Here is an 18934-nt window from a genome sequence, read left to right as displayed (position 1 = left end):
CACACATATGAGACCAAGAAATACCAGAGCTCTTGCACTGACTTGACATTGAGATCCTACAAATATTTATACCTTTTAGGAATACAGAGACGTCAAGTAACAGTTTATCAAGAGTACAGGTTTCATTTGGGGGGTTATTTTCACATGACACAGGAATGGTTCCAGTTGCTCACATTCTTACCAGCACTTATATTGTCAGGTTTTTCATTTCTTTGAGCTGTTCTAATACAGATGTAGCGTTGTGATTTTTAAAACAGCTTTAGAGATATAATTGACATATGATACACTGTACAACTGTTAAAGTGAACAGGTTGATAAATTTGACATGTATACATCCATGAGACCATTACCACAATTAAGATAGAACACATCTATTGATATTACCCCAAAGATTCCTAGTGCCCCTTTGTAATTCTCCTCTTCCACCCCAGGCCCCCTACCCAAGCCACCGGTGATTTGCTTTGTCACTATTAATTAGTTTTATATAAATGGAGTCATACAGTATACACTATTTTTATGTCTGGCTTTTTTCTTTCAGCATGACTATTTTGAGATTTATCCATGTTATTTTATGTAGCAATAGTTGATTTTCTTTTTACTGCCAAGTTGTATTCCATTGTATGGATATACAGTTTGTCCATTCACTTGATGAACATTTGGGTCGTTTCCAGCTTTTGGTGGTCACAGACAAGTCACTGAACTGAGACAACTTTTTTTTTCTATGTCTATTTTTTAATTGACTTTACTGGGGCATAATTTTATAAAATGTACTCTTTAAAAGTACATAATTTGATGAATTTTGACAAATTCATACTCCCTTTTAACTAACACCACATCAAGATATAGAACATTGGGGCTTCCCTGGTGGCGCAGTGGTTGGGAGTCTGCCTGCCAATGCACGGGACACGGGTTCGTGCCCCGGTCTGGAAAGATCCCACATGCCATGGAGTGGCTGGGCCCGTGAGCCATGGCCGCTGAGCCTGCGCATCCGGAGCCTGTGCTCCGCAACGGGAGAGGCCACAACAGTGAGAGGCTCACATACCGCAAACAAAACAAAACAAAACAAAACGATATAGAACACTGGCTTCACGTGAATGCAAAGGTTCCCTTGGGGGTTCTTTTCAGTCAGTGTCACCCACTTGCCCATTCCTAGCAACCACTAATTTGCTTTCAGTCACTCTAGAATAAGTTTGCGATTCCTATAGTTATAGAAATGGAATCATACAGTAACATAATATTAGTTTCTTGCTTTTTTGCTGAGCATGTTTTTAGATTCATCCATGTTGCAAGTATTGTTGCAAGTATGTTCATTCCTTTTATTACTGAATAGTATTTCATGACATTAATTTACCACAATTTATCCATTGATGTGTTGTTGGGCACTGGGTTGTTTCCAGTTTGGGGCTATTATGAGTCAAGTTACTATAAACATTCATGTTCAAGCCTTTGTGTGGACACATTTTCACTTCTGGGTAAATACCAAGGAGTGAAACTGCTGGGTATGGTAAGAATACATTTAATTTTTTAAGAAACTGCCAAACTCTTTTCCAAAGTGGTTATACTATTTTATACTCAGACTAGCAACATGTGAGGGTTCTAGTTCTGCATGTCTGACAACACTTGGTATTTAAAATTTTTAAGGTCTTTTAAATTTTAGTCATCTTATGGGTATGTAGTAGTATCTCATTATGTTTTCAATTTGTATTTCCCTGATGAATAATGATGTTGAGCATTTTTTCAAGTTTTTATTGGCCTTTCATATATCTTTTGTGAAGTGTGTTCGAAAATGTTTCCTATTCTTAATTAGGTTGTCTCATAATTTTTGAGTTGGAGTTCTTCACATAATCTGGCTACCAGTCTTCTGTCAGAACAATTTTTTTTTTCATATATATTCCCACTGTGCTCAAGCCACAAGGTTCTTTGCTCTTTCTTAAATAGGCTAAGGCCATATCTGTCTCAGCCTTTGAACACTCTTTGTTGCCCGGAATGCTGCTCTTCAAATACACACAGAACTTGCTTCCAGACCTCCTCCAGTCACTGTTCAAATGGCCCTTTTTGGTGAGATCTTTCTTAACCATCCTATTTAAAATAGTAATACCCACGGCCTGACATTACCTCATTTCCTCTGGTTTTTTCTCCATAGCATATACCCACCCTATTTGTTATTTACCTGTCTTTTTGTTTAAAGAAAAGTATTGACCAACATGAGCCCCAAGCATAAAAAACATGGAAAATAATTCTCTACAGCCTGTTCAGCGGATTACCTTCTCTTTTAGAGGCTGATACACTTAAGGATGACAAGTCAAATCTGTGAGCCTGCTGGTTGAAGAGGTTGACTCCATTAACGTACTGTCACCTCTCTCTGAAGAACCTCAGGTAGGTCGCCGACTGCGTTCGGCTCCAGGAGATCCTTCCCCAGTGAGCGTACCCAGAACAAGAAGCAAACTGAATCCCGCCTGCCTCGAAAAAGAACTGTTGAATCTCAAGCAGCAGAGACGTACGTAGAGCTCATTGGAGCCAATACTTTTCTTTGCACGGGAAGAAACTGAGGACGTCTCGTCCAAGGTCAACGTGCTTAAGGACCGGGCGGAGCCCCACACAGATCCCTCAGCTTCTGACCCTGCCGGCGGAGTCTCGCCTCCTCCCTCGCCGGAAGTGGCGGACGGAGCCCCGGCTCTCCTTCGCGTCCGCTGATGCGATTCAAGCCGGGGAAGAAGGGTGTGCCTGGAGGGTGGAGAAGGGGCGCAGCTGAGGGCGATCTTCCGGAAGTTCAGGGCTTTGTTTCCGTGGGGAAGATCTTACGAGACGAACAGGGACACGACGGTGAGTCCTCGCCGAGCAAGAGCTGGCCGGGCGGGAACGGAAGACGCAGTCCCGGCACCCATTTTCTAGACAACGGATGTGATCCTCGGCTTCCTTGTTTATCGAGCGCCTCCCGAGGCCCGGTCCTAGGATGCAGCCCGGCGATGATCTGCTTAGTCTCTCCTTGATGTATCAGCTGACGATACATCATCCTGATAAGGCCGCGACTCATCAAAGTTGTGACAGAGGAGCTCGTAAATAGGGAGCTAGTCCTGGGTTCTGGGCGCGCTGGTAAATGGACTCTTACCGGCGAGTTGAAGGGAGGGAGGATTGCATCAGGGGAACTGTCTGTCCTAGAGGGCGCGTGGGGGCGGGATCTTGGTGAATTGAAGCTGAGAAGTCAAGTGCGGCGGTGGCGGAATGAGCGCGATCAGGGGAGGGCTGCGCTAGGAAGCCGAAGAGGGAGGAAGGGCTCAGATCATAGAGTTTGGAACGCCCGTGGGTGGAGGTTGGATGATAGGAGGGCAGGAATTGTGAGGCGATCACTTCTAGGAGGTCACAGATGTAGATGAGAGATGGTGGCCTACGGTGGTGGCAGTGGGTATAGGAGAGAATTGAAAGTGTCGAGATGATAATTAAAAATTGACAAGACTTTTGGATTAGATATGGGATTTGAGTGAGAGGTTAGTATCCAACGATGATTCGAAGTTTCTGACCTGAGTGAATTATATAAAACAAAACCAATTTGACATTTGCTAGGGGGCCTTTTTCCCCTAGTGTAAAAACAAAAACCACAAAAAATTTTTTCCTCCCTGGTTATATGTACTCATTATATTTTGTGTGCACACTGCAGAAAATTCAGAACATACACACAAAAATATTTTTTATAGAAAACAATAAAAATTACCTGCAATTCTGCTATCCAAGATGGCCGTATTTTGGTGTGCTTCCTTTGTGTTTTTGCTTTCTGAGTTCATCTTTTTGTATAATTGGGTATACATTCTGTCTGTATCTATTTTTTTTCCATTGGACGTTATGATAATAAAGGTTGAACTGCTGTGTGCTAGGACATTATTCACAAATTTTATTCTTTCCTGATTGTAACAGAAAAGATCAGATGTAATTCCAGCAAGTCAAGGATAACTTTTTGTTGTATTTTTCTTTCAATATTTTTTCTTTTTGTGTACCTTTTTAAAAACCCCACAATTTATGTCACATTTTGTTTTGTTTTCCAATCAGATGTGAAGTACTTAATGTTATTTATTGCTATATTTACACATCCTTAACTACTCTTCAAGACTAGTTTTTAGTGGTTGTTTAGTAAAAACCAATCCCCTGTTACTAGTTAGGTAGGTTTTCAACTTTTTACTCTTAGGATGATGAGAAGGACATCTTATTACATAAATCTTCAGATTGCCAATTTATTCCTTAAGAAAAATGCTAGCAATGGAACCTCCTAGGTAAAAGGATAAAATGAACCTATAAAATTGTCTCACCCAAATATCTCATTGGGACTTTAATTGAAATTGTTTTAAAGATCAGATTTTTGCAGTGCTTAGTTTTTCCATTTCAAAGATAGATTATGTCTTTCCAGTTATTTGTATTTTATGTCCTTTTCTTGTTAAATTTACGTCTATAAAGGGTCAGTATTATTATTTAAGAATTGTACCTTCGTGGCTAAATTCCCATGTGTGAAATGAATATCTTTGAGTTGTGTCATACTTTCTTCTATAAGATTCTTTATATTTGTGTCTAGGTTCTGCTAAAATATAAACAAATGGTGAGATCAGAAAGCTAAAAAGACCAAGTTAGAGTGAGTTTTCCTTAATGCTATAAGTAACCTGTGGTCTAAACAATTTTTGGTTTTCTGCTCCTAGTTGTCTGTTGGGAAGCTGCCCTTCTTCCATGCATCAGAGCCTGCCTTATCTGCACAGCCAGGGGGCCAGGTGTCAACCTTGATCCTTTCCCAGGAATGGTAAAGGAAGCTAGAAACAGCTCAGCAGGGTTAAGAAGACAGTGTCTCATGAGAATGCCAAATGTTTTGGGGTGGATTTTTCTAGTTTAACAGTTCTACATCTCATTATTCAAGTTACTTTAATATATTTAATTGTTAGTAAGGATATTTGTTTGTTAGTGACTTACAGTTGTTAACTTTTGGTCTTTTGGTCTTGTGCAATAGAATCTTGCTTATCAATGAAATGCAGTTAACACATCAGCTGGACCTATTTCCCGAACACAGGGTGACCCTTCTGTTATTTAAAGATGTAAAAAATGCTGGAGACTTGAGAAAAAAGGCCATGGAAGGTGCCATTGATGGCTCATTAATAAATCCTACAGTGGTAAGTACTCGTGGGAATGAGTGGACTATATGGGGAGTTTAAGAATATGATGAGTTTTCATGACATTATAGGTTAGCCTAAAATTGTTATCTTCAGGTAAAAAGTTCTTGTCCAAGCTGTAGAGTGGAATCAGATTTGGCCAGCCTTGAATTTAACAGTGAACAGAAGCCGAAGTGCCAGGGCCTGCCCTTGGAGATGTGACAGGTGGTCTAGCTCTGATGTGATGGCAGATGCCTGGATCTCCATCTTCCCTTCTGAACTAGAAAATCTCTGTAAAGGATACATTGCATAGTGGTAGAATCAGCAGGACTTAAATCCCAGATATGCCATTTTTTATGACTTTGAGCAAGTGGTAGCCAACCTTTATATAGTGCTAATTTGGTTCCTGGCATTGTTCTAAGTTCTTTACATATACCGCTAACTCACTTAATCTTCATAACAACCCTGTGAAGTAAGTATGGTGATTATCTGCTTCTACAGATAAAACACTAAGGAATTTGCCCAGGTTCCCTCGGTGGTAAGTGACAGAACTGGAATTCCAACTCATCCTTTGCCTTTATTTCCTCATCTATTGCATGTGAATAATGATACAGATATCATAGGGTAGTTTTGAGAAGTATAGAAAATGAAGGTAAAATGTTGAGAATATGACCTTTCCCATAATAATAGCCCTCAATAAGTGTTGTTTTAAAACTTTTTACTATTTACCTAAGTTGCTTGCAGCTGTAAAATTCTGTGATTTTCTAAACACCGTAGGCCCTTGAGATTTTGAAAATTTTGAAAATGTAGTCCGTAGGAATTGTGATGAAGTAAAACAGCCTGACACTGGAGTTACCATGATATAAGGCATATGTCTTCAGAGTACTCCAGAGTCTCTGTATGTAATTCTTTTTGTTCTCTTTGGTAGATTGTCGATCCATTTCAGATACTTGTGGCAGCAAACAAAGCAGTTCACCTCTACAAACTGGGAAAAATGAAGACAAGAACTCTATCTACTGAAATTATTTTCAATCTTTCCCCAAATAACAATGTAATTAATATGGAATTTACTTACTTTATATCTTTTGACCTTGTCATGGTAGCCTTTGTACTTATTGTTGGGTTGGAGCCTGTTGTTAGTAACAAACAAAAATAATAGTGAAGAAAGAATGCTGGACAGAGAGTTGAGGTTTAGTATTGCCTCTTACTAGACAAATAAGCTTTGGAGTCACTTCACATATGAGTAAACTAAAGTTTAGCTAAATTAAGTGAGGATAGTTTTATTTGTCCTTCCTGACCATATAGAGTCAGGAAGATCACTCTAAGTGATATTTAAATCAAATGATAAAAATTAGGCATGGATACTTGTGTGTTATCATGTGTATCTTTCGTTCTCCCCATAAACTCTTTGAGGATAGAACCCATGTCTTTTCCATACACCAGAAGTCTGCCTGGGACCTAGAACAGCCCTTTAACACATGCTCACACACCCATTGCATAGGAAGAGTTTGTGGTTTGAGATACTGATAGTAATCAAAGTTATTGAGTTAAAAGTATTCTACCTGGGGCACATTTGAAAAAAAAATGTAATTTTGCTGGCGAAGTTTTAGTATTACTGCTACTATTAACAACACAATCAAGTGCTGACATCAAGAGAAAAGTTAGGAAACCCATGGCATAGTTTAAAATACAGATGTTTGAAAAGTTTATAAAATGTGTGGTGATAGAATTCCCCAGTACCTGGGGGAAAATTACTGGGTTACTATTGTTTCTTTGAGATCACTGAAATAACTCAGGAGACTGTACAATTCATAAACATCTGTTGAGCTTGTCCCTGTTCCAGCTGTAGGGGCAGAAGAAACAAATATGTTTCTGAGGCAGGCAGATGAACAAGACAAAGTCCAAATGCCCTAAGATAATTGATATGGGAATAATAATGCAAATCCGTGGGAACAAAGAAGCAATTCATTCTGTAAGGAGGAAAGTGCAAGGGGAGTGACATTTGAACTGGACCTTGAAAGATGAGGGCACTCCATGCAGAGGGCAAAGTGTGAGCCCAGGCAAAAAAGTATGAAATGACGGGAGCCCCAAACAGTCCCGACTGGCTAGAGGGCAGGAGTGCATGGCTGGAGGGTCACTTAGGTCCAGGGGGAGTGGGTGTTTGTGCGCCATGCCAAGTCCAGGCTTGACTCTATGGGAATGAAGTGCAGCTTTGAGCAGGGAGTACTCAAGAGGCAAAGCTGGTAGATATTAGGAAGGGATTGCTGAAAAACTGTAGACAGAAAACCATTAGGATATGAAAAATAAGAATCTGACCAGGAAAGAGCACAAATGGGGAGAGATTTCAGATGTTGAAACTACTGGTTTTATTGTCCTTTTTTTCCCCCTTAGATTTCAGAGGCCTTGAAAAAATTTGGTATCTCGGCAAATGATACTTCAGTTCTGATTGCTTATATTGAAGAGGGAGAAAAACAAATAAATCAAGAATACCTAATATCTCAGGTAGAAGGTCATCAAGTTTCTCTCAAAAATCTCCCTGAAATAACAAATATTACGGAAGTCAAAAAGGTTTGTAAGCCTGTATTTTTAGAAAGAGCAATAATACTGTTTGCTTACTGAACACCAATGCCTCTCTATATATTTTTAACTTCTAAGAAAGGTTAATATAATTAAAAGTTACTTGAAAAATAATTATAGATTCAAAGAATTGGAAATGCAGGTTTATGTAACATAATTAAAAACTTAGTTGATGCATTCTTTTTTTATATATATAATTTTATTTATTTTTTTGTGGCTACGTTGGGTCTTCATTGCTGCGTACGGGCTTTCTCTAGTTACGGCAAGCGGGGGCTACTCTTCGTTGCAGTGCGCAGGCTTCTCATTGTGGTGGCTTCTCTTGTTGCCGAGCACGGGCTCTAGGCACGCGGGCTTCAGTAGTTGTGGCACACGGGTTCAGTAGTTGTGGCTCGTGGGCTCTAGAGCACAGGCTTTAGTAGTTGTGGCTCATGGGCTTATTTGCTTAGCAGCATGTGGGATCTTCCCGGGCCAGGGCTCGAACCCGTGTCTCCTGCATTGGCAGGCGGATTCTTAACCACTGTGCTAGGGAACCCCAATGCGTTCTTTTTAAAAGAATAGATAATTTTAAATATCTATATCTTACACAGTACATTTAAATATCTATATCTTACACAGTACTGTGTAAGATACACAGTATCTTACACAATGTAGTATGAAGTTAATGTCTAGATGTATGCTTTTAAAACTGGTACAAATGTATTTCTATGTTTAGAGAGTTATCACCATAACTGCAATTGAAACTTTTGACATAAGTGATGAATTGTCATCTACTTTCCATACTTTAATCACATTGTGATTTTACACCATTATCCCAATAACTGAGTAATAAATGAATTCACATATACATGCTCGTGTAATGAAAATTAGTAGTACATGAATATGTCAGCATGTCATAATCTGTCTTTTATTTTTACAGATATATAAACTATCTTCACAAGAAGAAAGAATTGGGACATTATTGGATGGTATCATTTGTAGGATGTCAACAAAAGATGTTTTGTGAAATGACAGAAATATTAAAAATTTTCAGCAATTATAAAAACCATTCATTATTTTTTCCGGATTATAAAATCTATTATGTTTGTTGTAGTAAAATTTAAAGCACAGAATGGTAACAAAGGAAAAAAAATAAAACCATTCCTGATCCTATCTCTTAATATTTTAAAAGATAACCATGGCTACTCTTATTTGTTACTGCCTTCTAGTCTTTTGTTTCTGTTCAGATTTATTTTTATGTAAGTGGAATAATTGCTAACATTTATTGGGTGTCTACAATGTACTGAGTTCTTGTCTTCATGACTTTATATCCCTCAGCTCATATTCCTGCACTTCCTTCTGGCTACTCCAGCATTGCTGTTCCAAGCCTCCTGGTTCCAAGTTTTTACATGCAAGAATTCATTTAATTGGGCTTCCCTGGTGGCGCAGTGCTTGAGAGTCCGCCTGCCGATGCAGGAGACGCGGGTTCGTGCCCCGTTTCGGGAAGATCCCACATGCCGCGGAGCGGCTGGGCCCGTGAGCCATGGCCGCTGAGCCTGCGCGTCCGGAGCCTGTGCTCCGCAAATGGGAGAGGCCACAACAGTGAGAGGCCCGCATAACGCAAGGAAAAAAAAAAAAAAAAAAAAAAAAAAAAATTCATTTAATTATCACAGCATCATATGAGGTAGATACTGTTAATACTCCCATTTTACACAAAGGCAACGAAAAGGTTGTAGAAGTAATAAATAACTTGCCCGAGGTTTTACAGCTAAAAGTCATGTTTTATAAATGCTTTGGGTTTTTTTTTTTTTTCTATTTTGTCTTAAAATATGATTGTGTCAGTCAAGATAGAGTAGGTTAGGGGTCAGCAAACTTTTCTGTTAAGGACAAGGTAGTACGTATTTTCGGTTCTACAGGCCATATGGTGTCTGTTGCACCTACTCAGCTCTTGCTGTTGTAGTGCTGAAGCATCCACAGACAGTATATAAATGATACACAGAGCTGTATCCCAGTAAAACTTTATTTACAAAAATAAGTGATGGGCAAGATTTGACCAGAGGGCAGTAGTTTCTGGACTCCTAGGTTAGATCAGGCTGTAATTTAGGGTCCCTAAAGCTCATTGGTTTCATACGACAAAAGTTTGTCTTGCTCGCTCCACATAGCCACTATGAATCAGTAGGAAGACTCATTGCAGTGACTCAGGAATCCAGTCAGCCAAAGGCTTTATGTCAGCATGTGCTCTGTGGGTCACTGCACAGCTGGAAGTCATGCTGTGAGTTACATGGTGGCTCTTAAAGCTCCCATGTGGAAGTGACAGATATTGCTTATCTCATGTTTCACTGTCCAGTCACATGGCCATGCCAACATCAAAAGGGGTGGGGGAGTGCGATCCCGCACCATGATAGAGAATGGAGAGGTAGAAATCCTTAGGGGACAAACGTATATTTCCATTGTGGTCATAAATAATAAGGTACCAAAGCACATCGTTAGCGTTTCTTGCATGTGCTGCGCTAAGCTCTTTATATGCACTGCCTCATATAGTCCTCTCTACAACCCTAAGAGATTTTACCACCTTCAAGGAAGCAAATTTAGTCTCTGTACTCTATTTCAAAAGGTTTCAAACCTACGGAACAACTGAAAATAATACAATGAACATCCATGTGACTTTCATGTGATTTCACTATTTGTTATGTGATTTCACTAGTTGTTAACATTTTGCTACATTTGTTTGCTTTTCTGAAATATTTGAAAGTAAATTGCAGACCTCATGGCACTTCACCCTACATTGTGTTTAGTTGTCATGTCTCTTAGTCTCCTTTAATCTAAAACAATCTTTTTTTTAAAGATTTTTTTTTTGATGTGGACCATTTTTTATAAATATTTATTCGTAAGTATTTTTATTTTTTAAAATATTTATTTAATTTTGTTGTGCCGGGTCTTAGTTGCAGCTGGTGGGCTCCTCAGTTGTGGCATGCAGGCTCCTTAGTTGCAGCATGCCTGTGGGATCTAGTTCCCTGACCAGGGATCAAACCTGGGCCCCCTGCATTGGGAGCACAGAGTCTTAACCACTGTGCTGCCAGGGAAGTTCCGATGTGGACCATTTTTAAGGTCTTTATTGAATTTGTTACAGTATTGCTTGTGTTTTATGTCTTGGTATTTTGGCCACAAGGCATGTGGGATCTTAGCTCCCCGACCAGGGATCAGATCTGCACCCCTTGCAGGAAGGAAAAGTCTTAACCGCTGGACCGCCAGGGAAGTCCCATAGAACAATCTTTCTTTCTTTCTTTCTTTCTTTCTTTCTTTTTTAAGTGATGTTGACATTCTTTGACGAGTACCCTAGATGTGTTTCAGAATTTCAGAATGAGTTTGTTCATGATTCAAGTCAGCTTAAAAATTTGGGGGAATGATAGTAGATAGATTTTGTGTCCTTCCAGTTGTGTATTGTTGGGCGGCACATCATGTCAGTTGGCCTCATCATTGGTGATAGTTTGGTCACTTCATTAAGGTGGTCCCCACCCGCTGCCAGACCTCTCCATTATGAAGGCATCTTTTCCCCTGAAGCTTAGGGAGTCAAAGCTGCTGTAAAGCTCAAAGTGCTTGTGGTCAAAATTAAAACTCACATCTATCTGAGTGACCCCTGATTCTATGCTCCTAATGACTCCATCACACTGCTTCTTCCCATGCCATCACTCTCAAACATGTTTTTATCAATGTGAAACATCACATATGTAATTCTATTTTTATACAATGACATTGCTTTCAATTTTTCACTTCGCTTTTGCAAATAAATCTCTGTACACATCTCTTTCTTTAGGATAGCTTCCCTGAAGTGGAGTTATTAGGGAAGAGGATATGAATTTTTTAATACCAGAAAGGTGCCATTTTGCACTTGTAATGGGCACAAGTGTGCCAGTCTCAGCAGATTCGCCAACAATGCCTTTTAAGTCTTCAACATTTTCACCATTTTGAGTTGTCAGACTACTGGTGAAGTTGAACTGTTTATTAGTTTGTTATGAAGAGTGTTTTGAAAGTGTTATAAATAGTTATTTCTGTAACTATTTATAATGTTTTCAACTCCTTGTGAGCCTTTGGCTGAAGAAGAAAAAAGAAAAAGTAATGCCATTTCCTGGGAAAGAAGGTAACGTAAGCTCCACCAGCTTTTTCTCTAAAATAATTGATGCAATTTAGGAACAATGTTCTTTGTTCCTAAATTAACCAGGTTGCTTCAAAGCCTAAAGGCTCCCCAGCAAAAGCAAGCTGTAATTATAGGGACTTTGGTGCTGGCAGAGAAGGGATGCAGTTTGGTAGGACACACTTATCTGGCTCCCTAGTCAAGGGTTACATATTAAAATAAAAATCCAGCTGTCTCTGGGATAAGGTGAGGGAAGGGGGCTCTGTTACCCAGGAAATCATTGTTGCTCCCCATCTCCCCAGTCTTGGGAACAACTAAGGCTGTAACTACAGTGAAATGGTCTTTAATCCCCTATTCCCCTCCCCACCACACACTCAGAAGAACTACAAGAACTGCTCCCAAGCCCTGCACCTTCTTTTTAGAAGGAGCCTAATGGCTCACAGGTTATTTCAGGCCTCCTGCTGCCATTCTCATTCTGCTTTTCCCCTTGATGACCTTTCCACTTGTCTGCAAACTGCAGTAGTCAATTCCTCTGCTCTGGAACCTGTGCTGGGGTTGCAGCTGCTTCTCTGCTCCTGGCTTTGTTTTCCTGACTGACGTGCCATATCTACTCCATGTTACAATATTGAGTAAAGCACAGCTCTCGAGGTTGACTGATTGGGTGCAATGAGCAAAGTTTGTATTCATCAAATTTGCCTGTTCTTGTTTTCATATCCGCTGTGCCAGTAGTCTCCCATTGTTCCCTCCAGGTCACCCTTCATCTTTCTCCACTCTTCTCTCTGCCCTGGAGGCTGACTTACCGTGTACCCAGCAAGAGGTCCTCCCTTCCCCTTGGCTTCTACTTGGGTTTGGCCAGTGTGTGTCAAGGGGGGAGGCTAGCAGGAGAAGGAGGCCAGGGTATTTATTCTCCTGGCCCCTCCCTGCAAGGACCCCTAGGCTGGCTTTGGCCCTGAACCTCTCAGGGCGGTCTGCGCTACTCAACTCCTGGGTCAGGGTCCTATCACCTCTCCCTCCGCCTCGCTTCAGGCCTCTGAGCAATAACACGACTCGTTCCCCTCTACCCATCCACACCTTCATAATTAGGCCCTCTGGTGATCTATATCTGTAAAATCAGCTCAAGTTATCCTAATTTGAGTGCTGATACCATCTCCCTTTTGCTAAATTTGTTAAAAGGTTAGGTTAGATTAGAAACGTTTCTGTAGAGCTGAATCATTGTTCTAGGATTTCTGAACATCCTGCCAAGGACCTATTAGTCCACTTTCTTTCCCCTTGAAATAATTTGCTGTTATTTCCTCTCATTCGTCTCTTTTAAGTTATGAGTTCTCAGTGGGAGACCAGGGCACTGACCTGAGGCTAGGTTATTGGGAGCCCCGATGATAGATCAGGGGAGATGATGTTCTTTCCAGGTCGTTTTCCTTCTCTTTCTGAGGCTTCTAAAACACTATGAGTCTTGTCTACCTTCCATTTCATTGGCCCATTTCTGGACTGAGCTGGTCTATTAGGCAAGTGTTCTTCATAAATGCAAGCATGGGATTTCATTGACATGTTGCTCTCAAGTCCCACAACTCTGGGAATAACAGTGATTTCAAAAATATAATTACCTATTATAATCAGGCTCCTATAGGCAATATAAAATAAAATAATTTATCCAGTTACTTGTAACTGTTTAATTAACTGTAATGAGTTAACAGTTACTTGTTAAGCAAGTAACAGATTAACAGTGATATAAATGCTTAATGAGAAATGCAAAGGCTTCAAAGAGGGAGCAGATACAAGATCCATCTGCTTGGGAGGGGTCAGAAGTCTTGATGGAGAAGGTAGCACTAAACTGGATCTTGAAGAAAGAACAGAGCCTTAGTCACGTATTGGAATTTGGTCAAGTATGGTCTGACCGCTGGTGATAGGGGCGTAATGAGGCTTGTAGGTGAATCTTGCATCCCAGCAGACAGAGCTGGTTCTCCTGGAATACAGTGCTTTACACTACTTAATAATTCACTTGTCAGACAGCTGCCTGTTGGGGTCAGCATGTGGTACTGAAAAAGCAAAATGTTCAGGCCTTCAAGTCAGAGCTGCCAAGGCTTGGGTCCCACCCTGCCATTTTCTATGGGGTTGTGGGTTGGATATCTCAGGCTTGTGGGCTTCGGTTTCCCATTTGTAAAATGGAAACAATATCAACCTTAGCTCTTAGGTTGCTGCCAATATCAAATAGTACAGCACAGGAAAAGTGCTTTCTCACAGTGCCAGGCATCTAATATCTAAGTGAATAACAGCTGTCTCTCCTTCCCTGTATGTACCTGCATAGTGCTGAGGCAGATAGTAAAACCAAATAAGACTTAGTGCTGGTGGGAAAGGAAAACTCTGGACAACAGTTTGGCAGTTCCTCAAAACATTAAAATAGACTTACCATATGACCCGGCAATTCCACTCCTAGGTATATACCAAAGGAATTGAAAACAGTTGTTGAAACAACCACTTGTGCAGAATGTTCATAGCAGCACTATTCACAATAGCCAAAAGGTGGAAACAATTCAAGTGTCCATCAATGGATGACTGGATGAACAAAGGTCGTCTATCCATACCATGCAACATTATTCAGCCATGAAAAGCAATGAAGTGCTGATACATGCTAGGACATGGGTCAACTTTGAGAACAAAAGTGAAAGAGGCTGAATGTAAAAGTTCACATATTACGTGTTTCCATTGAAATGAAACATCAAGAATAGATAAATCCATAGAGACAGAAAGCAGGTTAGTGGTTTCCAGGGGCTCGGGAGCGGTGGAAATAGGGAGTGACTACCTACTGACTAACAGTTCTCCTTCTGGGGTAAAGAAAATGCTTTGGAACTAGATAGAGGTGGTAGTTACACAACATTGTGAATGTACTAAATGCCAGTGAATTGTACACATTTAAATGGTTAATTAAAATAATAGAATAAAATAACACACCTGCCTTACCTTTAGGAGTTCACAGCCTTAGCTGGGTCTCTTTAGACTCTTAAGAGTTGGCTGAGGGAACTTCCCTGGTGGTCCAGTGGTTAAGAATCCACCTTCCAATGCAGGGGACACGGGTTCAACCCCTGGTCAGGGAACTAAGATCCCACATGCCGTGGGGCAACTAAGTCTGCGCCACAACTACTGAGCCTGTGCACCACAGCTGGAAAGAAGCTGGTGCGCTGCAACAAAAGATCTCACGTGCTGCAACTAAGACCCGATGCAGCCAAAAATAAATAAATATTTAAAAAAAAAAAGAGTTGGCTGAGGCACATTTGCAGCAACATGGATCAACCTAGAGATTATCATGCTAAGTGAAGTCAGAAAGAGAAAGACAAACACCACATGATATCACTTATATGTGGAATCTAAAATATGACACAAATGAGCTCATCTACGAAACAGAAACAGACTCACAGACATAGAGAACAGACTTGTGGTTGCTAAGGGAGAGGGGGTGTGGAGGAGGGATGGATTGGGAGTTTGGGATGGGCAGATGCAAACTATTATATATAGTATGGATGAACAACAAGGTCCTAATGTATAGCACAGGGAACTATATACAATATTCTATGATAAACCATAATAGAAAAAAATCTGGAAAAGAATGTACATATATGTATAACTGAATCACTTTGCTGCACAGCAGAAATTAACACATTGTAAATCAACTATAGTTCAATAAAATAAATTTAAAATAAAATAAAGAAGAAGTTGGCTGAGGCAGAGACAGGTAGATTCCCAAGCTTCAGTTTCATCATCTGCATGCAGGGCCAAGAGTCTGGAATGTGCTGAGACTTCCAGACTTCATTTCTTTCACAGAGAATTATCCATAATTCCTCTATCCAGAGACAAATGCTGCCAGTTTGGTGTAACCATTCAGACTTTTCTCTCTGCAAGCTTGTGTGTATAAATTACTTTTGTTATATTTTTCCAAAAATGAATGAAAACATACTGTTTTATAACCTTTATAGCTTGGTGCTATATTTTGACAATTATTTTTCAGGTCAATAAATCCTCCTCATTATTCATGCCTATGAGGAAAGTTGAAAAGCTTGAATGTAAACCAAGGCCATTGGGTGTTGAGGAAGCCACAGAAGCTGGTGAGAATACAGGAAAGAGAGGGCAGGGACAGACCAAGGACCTCTGGCCCCTCAGCTTGACTATTAGGTTTCTGACTAGTTATTATTAGATAGACTCATTAGGGATACTCAGCTGTACTTTGGAGCCTTCTATTCTCTTTTGATTCTTACTTCAAGTTTTGCTTAACATTTAAAAAAATATTAAAATGTACTGAAAACAATGTAACATACCCATGGCTCACCACCCTCCCTTCATGTTAGTTAAACCCTTGTGGCCTTTTTGCGTGCCAAAGATCTGGAGCCTCAGCAGTCTCCATCACCAGTCCTGGATTCCAGCTGCCAGGATGGCACCTTTGGGGTGGGGTGGTCATGATCTGTCTCTCCAAGTCTGGTCTCTCTCCAGCGTCTTCCTAGATGCTCTTGCCAGAAATCTGGCTGTCATCTCTGACCACTTCTTTATCCTCAGATCATCAACTCCTGCCATTTCTGCCCCCAAAGTGCACCTCCAAGTGGGCCAGGTCACACCCATGGCCCAACTCCGGTCCAAGTCACTGCTTTCTCTCGTAGGACCCCTGCTAGCCTAGATGGCTCCTTTGTGAACATAGAACAAGGCACCCCCTTCACAAAGACACAACCTATTGGAAACACAGTTCAGTGAGCAGTGACACCTTTGAACAAATAAGAAAAAGGTGCCTTTTCCTTTGGTCAGACGCAGGTCTGTGCCAGGGCTCATGGATTTTAGTTCCCACTAGCCTTCTTGGGCTAGGTGCTCTTTTACAGTGAGCAGCCTGCATATCTGTATCTGGAGGCCCTTCTTTTGCCTGGACTACTGTGCTAGCCTCTGGGGGGCAGGGGGATATATGCTTCCATTCCTGGCTCTTCCAATCCATTTTCCACATGTAGCCAGAGTAATAGACACACACCACACACCCCACCCCTACCTCTGGTTATGTTACTCCCCAGCTAAAAGCATAGCAATGGCCTCCTGGTGTTCTTGGAATAGAGTCCAAACTTCCTAAACTGGATGAGAGGCCCTGCATGGCCAGGTCCCTACTGCCCTCATCCAGCTGTGAAGCACCTTGTGTGCTGAGCCAGGGGACTTGGACTCTGGTCTGTGATGACAGAGCACAGGGTGAGGGGCAAATACCCCAGGGTCATAGCAGCTGTGTGGAAGGGCTGAGGGTGGACATCAGAGAGCACCAAGGTGCTGGGTGAACTGCCGTGGTGTGGGGTGTAGGCTGTCCACAAGGGCAAGGATTCCTGAGCTGTTCCAGACTCTGCATACCCGCTCCAGGCTAATTCCCCAGTGATCAGAGAGTGCAGAATGGACTCCCTTCTCCATCATAGCCCAGCTACTTGAGCCTGGGATTTATGATGAACAAATATCCAGGAGCTGGCCAATGAGGTGCCATCCAGGACCTGGAAGTGGAGCGTGCCCTTTTAGTCTCTCCTGGATGCCAGGTGGAGGCTGAGGGCAGCGGCTGCCCTGGACACTCAAGGCTCTTGTGGTAGCAGGTGAGAGGCTATGGGTGGGAGGACAGTGTTCTTAGGTGTGGCCTGGAGCTCTGGACCCTCCTCTGGTTCTCAAGGCTGGTCTATTTTTGGTGTTTGGCTCTTATGCCACCTCAACAGCCTGAAAATTTGCAAACAAGTGGGAAGAAGCCTTTGTTGAAACTTGTACTTGGAAACACAGGACTACTGCAGTGTATGGTCCCTGGGAGAGGGACACATGATTGGCTGCTGCATGGTGCCACCCCAATGTATGGAGAAGCTGAGAGAGCCAGGGAAAGGGGGAAGAGGGAGAGGGGAGGGTACTTCATAACCAGAGATTTGTATATGTTATTTTATTAAATCCTCTAAACAACTTCAGAAGGCAGGTTCTTGGAGAAGATTATGTAACATGCCCAAGGTCATGCATGGAGACAGGATCAAATGCAGACCTTTTTGCTGACTCTACACCTTCTCCCAGTGGTTGTGGCCTATTTCCTCTTGGGTATAAGCAGAAAGACACATCCTTGAGCAGGGTCATCCCCAGTTCTGGGGGGTGGGAGGATAAGCTACTCCCATGGCTGCCAGGAAGTCATTCAGGGACTCCTACCTCTCTCTTGAACTTTGAGATCCAGACACAGAAGTCTTCCATGGCTCCTTATCAAATCCACAAATACCAGGAAAATTATCGCAAATGGGTCATGGGTTTGTTCTCCAAGGTGATGACCAAGCACCTTCCCACCACCTTCCACAGCATCCTAAAGCTGCCCCGAACCCTTGTCCTCTTGCTTGCGGGGGCCCCTTGCCCTATTCCTGGTTTCTCGCTCCTGGGTCCTGGACTTCGTGGCCAGCCTCGCCCTCCTTGCTGCCCTGAGGTTTCTTGCCAAACACCCCTGGATCCAGTTTGAGGTCATGTCTTTGCACACAGACGTGTCTGACATCACCAAATCCTACTTCAGTGAGAGTGGCTCCTGCTTCTGGGAGGTTGAGTCTGAGGGGCAGGTGGTGGGCATGGTGGGAGCGCTGCCCATTCAGAAGCCCACCCTGTGGAATGAGCAGTTGCAGCTGCTTCACCTACGTGTGGCCCTGGAGCACCGTGGTCAGGGGATAAGTAAAAGCCCTGGTCAGGACTGTCCGAGTCTGCGTGGCACCAGGGCTACAGCAAAGTGGTCCTCAGCACCAGCACACTGCAGTACTCTGCCCTGGCCCTTTACCAGCGCCTCGGCTTCTGGAAGATGGGCTGGTTTTTCTTCTCCACAAGCTATAGGCTAGTTGCTGTTTCTGCAGTTCAATTTATCTACCACCTCCCCTCTGCTCAGGTCTCTCAGGCACTGGAGCAAGGAGGGGGCCTATGATCTGTGCCGTTGGGGATTAGCTAGGAGGGATCGGCTCTGCTGCAGTAATAAGCAAACCCGGAGGTCTCACTGCGACGGCACAGTAAAAGCTTACTGCTTGCTCACATTGGAACCCAATGGCCTTGGTGGTGGGGTGGCTCTGCTCCATTCAGTTTTGGGGGTTGCTACTGTTTCATTTATCTAGTGCCATGAGAATGTTGCATAAAAAACCAC

At 42.1% G+C, this 18934-nt stretch overlaps 2 protein-coding genes across 3 annotated transcripts; both read left to right on the top strand.

Annotated features, from left to right (window-relative positions):
* The first annotated feature begins 4986 nt into the window (after positions 1 to 4986).
* On the top strand, positions 4987 to 8767 carry TPRKB (TP53RK binding protein). Of its 2 annotated transcripts, none has more exons than XM_007459381.1 (4): positions 4987 to 5141; positions 6049 to 6171; positions 7512 to 7688; positions 8614 to 8767. In XM_007459381.1, exons 1-4 carry the CDS (start codon positions 5001 to 5003, stop codon positions 8698 to 8700), a joined length of 528 nt encoding a protein of 175 aa, XP_007459443.1. In that variant the 5' UTR covers positions 4987 to 5000; the 3' UTR covers positions 8701 to 8767. The 2 variants fall into 2 exon arrangements, with proteins under 2 accessions (XP_007459443.1, XP_007459444.1); XM_007459382.1 differs by having other exon boundaries at positions 5001 to 5042; positions 8614 to 8700.
* A 9249-nt stretch (positions 8768 to 18016) lies between these two features.
* LOC103088652 (probable N-acetyltransferase 8B) lies at positions 18017 to 18721 on the top strand. Its single transcript, XM_082931146.1, is given in 4 exon segments — positions 18017 to 18166; positions 18168 to 18479; positions 18481 to 18500; positions 18502 to 18721. Coding segments are annotated over 4 exon segments (702 nt in total).
* The last annotated feature ends 213 nt before the right edge of the window (positions 18722 to 18934 follow it).

This window comes from Lipotes vexillifer, unplaced genomic scaffold (genome assembly GCF_000442215.2).
Source record: "Lipotes vexillifer unplaced genomic scaffold, Lipotes_vexillifer_v1.1 scaffold51, whole genome shotgun sequence".
NCBI classification, from domain to species: Eukaryota; Metazoa; Chordata; class Mammalia; order Artiodactyla; family Lipotidae; genus Lipotes; species Lipotes vexillifer.
Note: the sequence above shows the minus strand (reverse complement) of the source record. Positions and strands in the feature narration are given on the sequence as shown.

Coding starts and splice junctions, on each gene's coding strand:
- TPRKB (XM_007459381.1), top strand. CDS start 5,001: ATGCAGTTAACACATCAGCTGGACCTATTTCCCGAACACAGGGTGACC. Junction 5,142..6,048: donor CATTAATAAATCCTACAGTG/GTAAGTACTCGT, acceptor TCTCTTTGGTAG/ATTGTCGATCCATTTCAGAT. Junction 6,172..7,511: donor ATCTTTCCCCAAATAACAAT/GTAATTAATATG, acceptor TTTCCCCCTTAG/ATTTCAGAGGCCTTGAAAAA.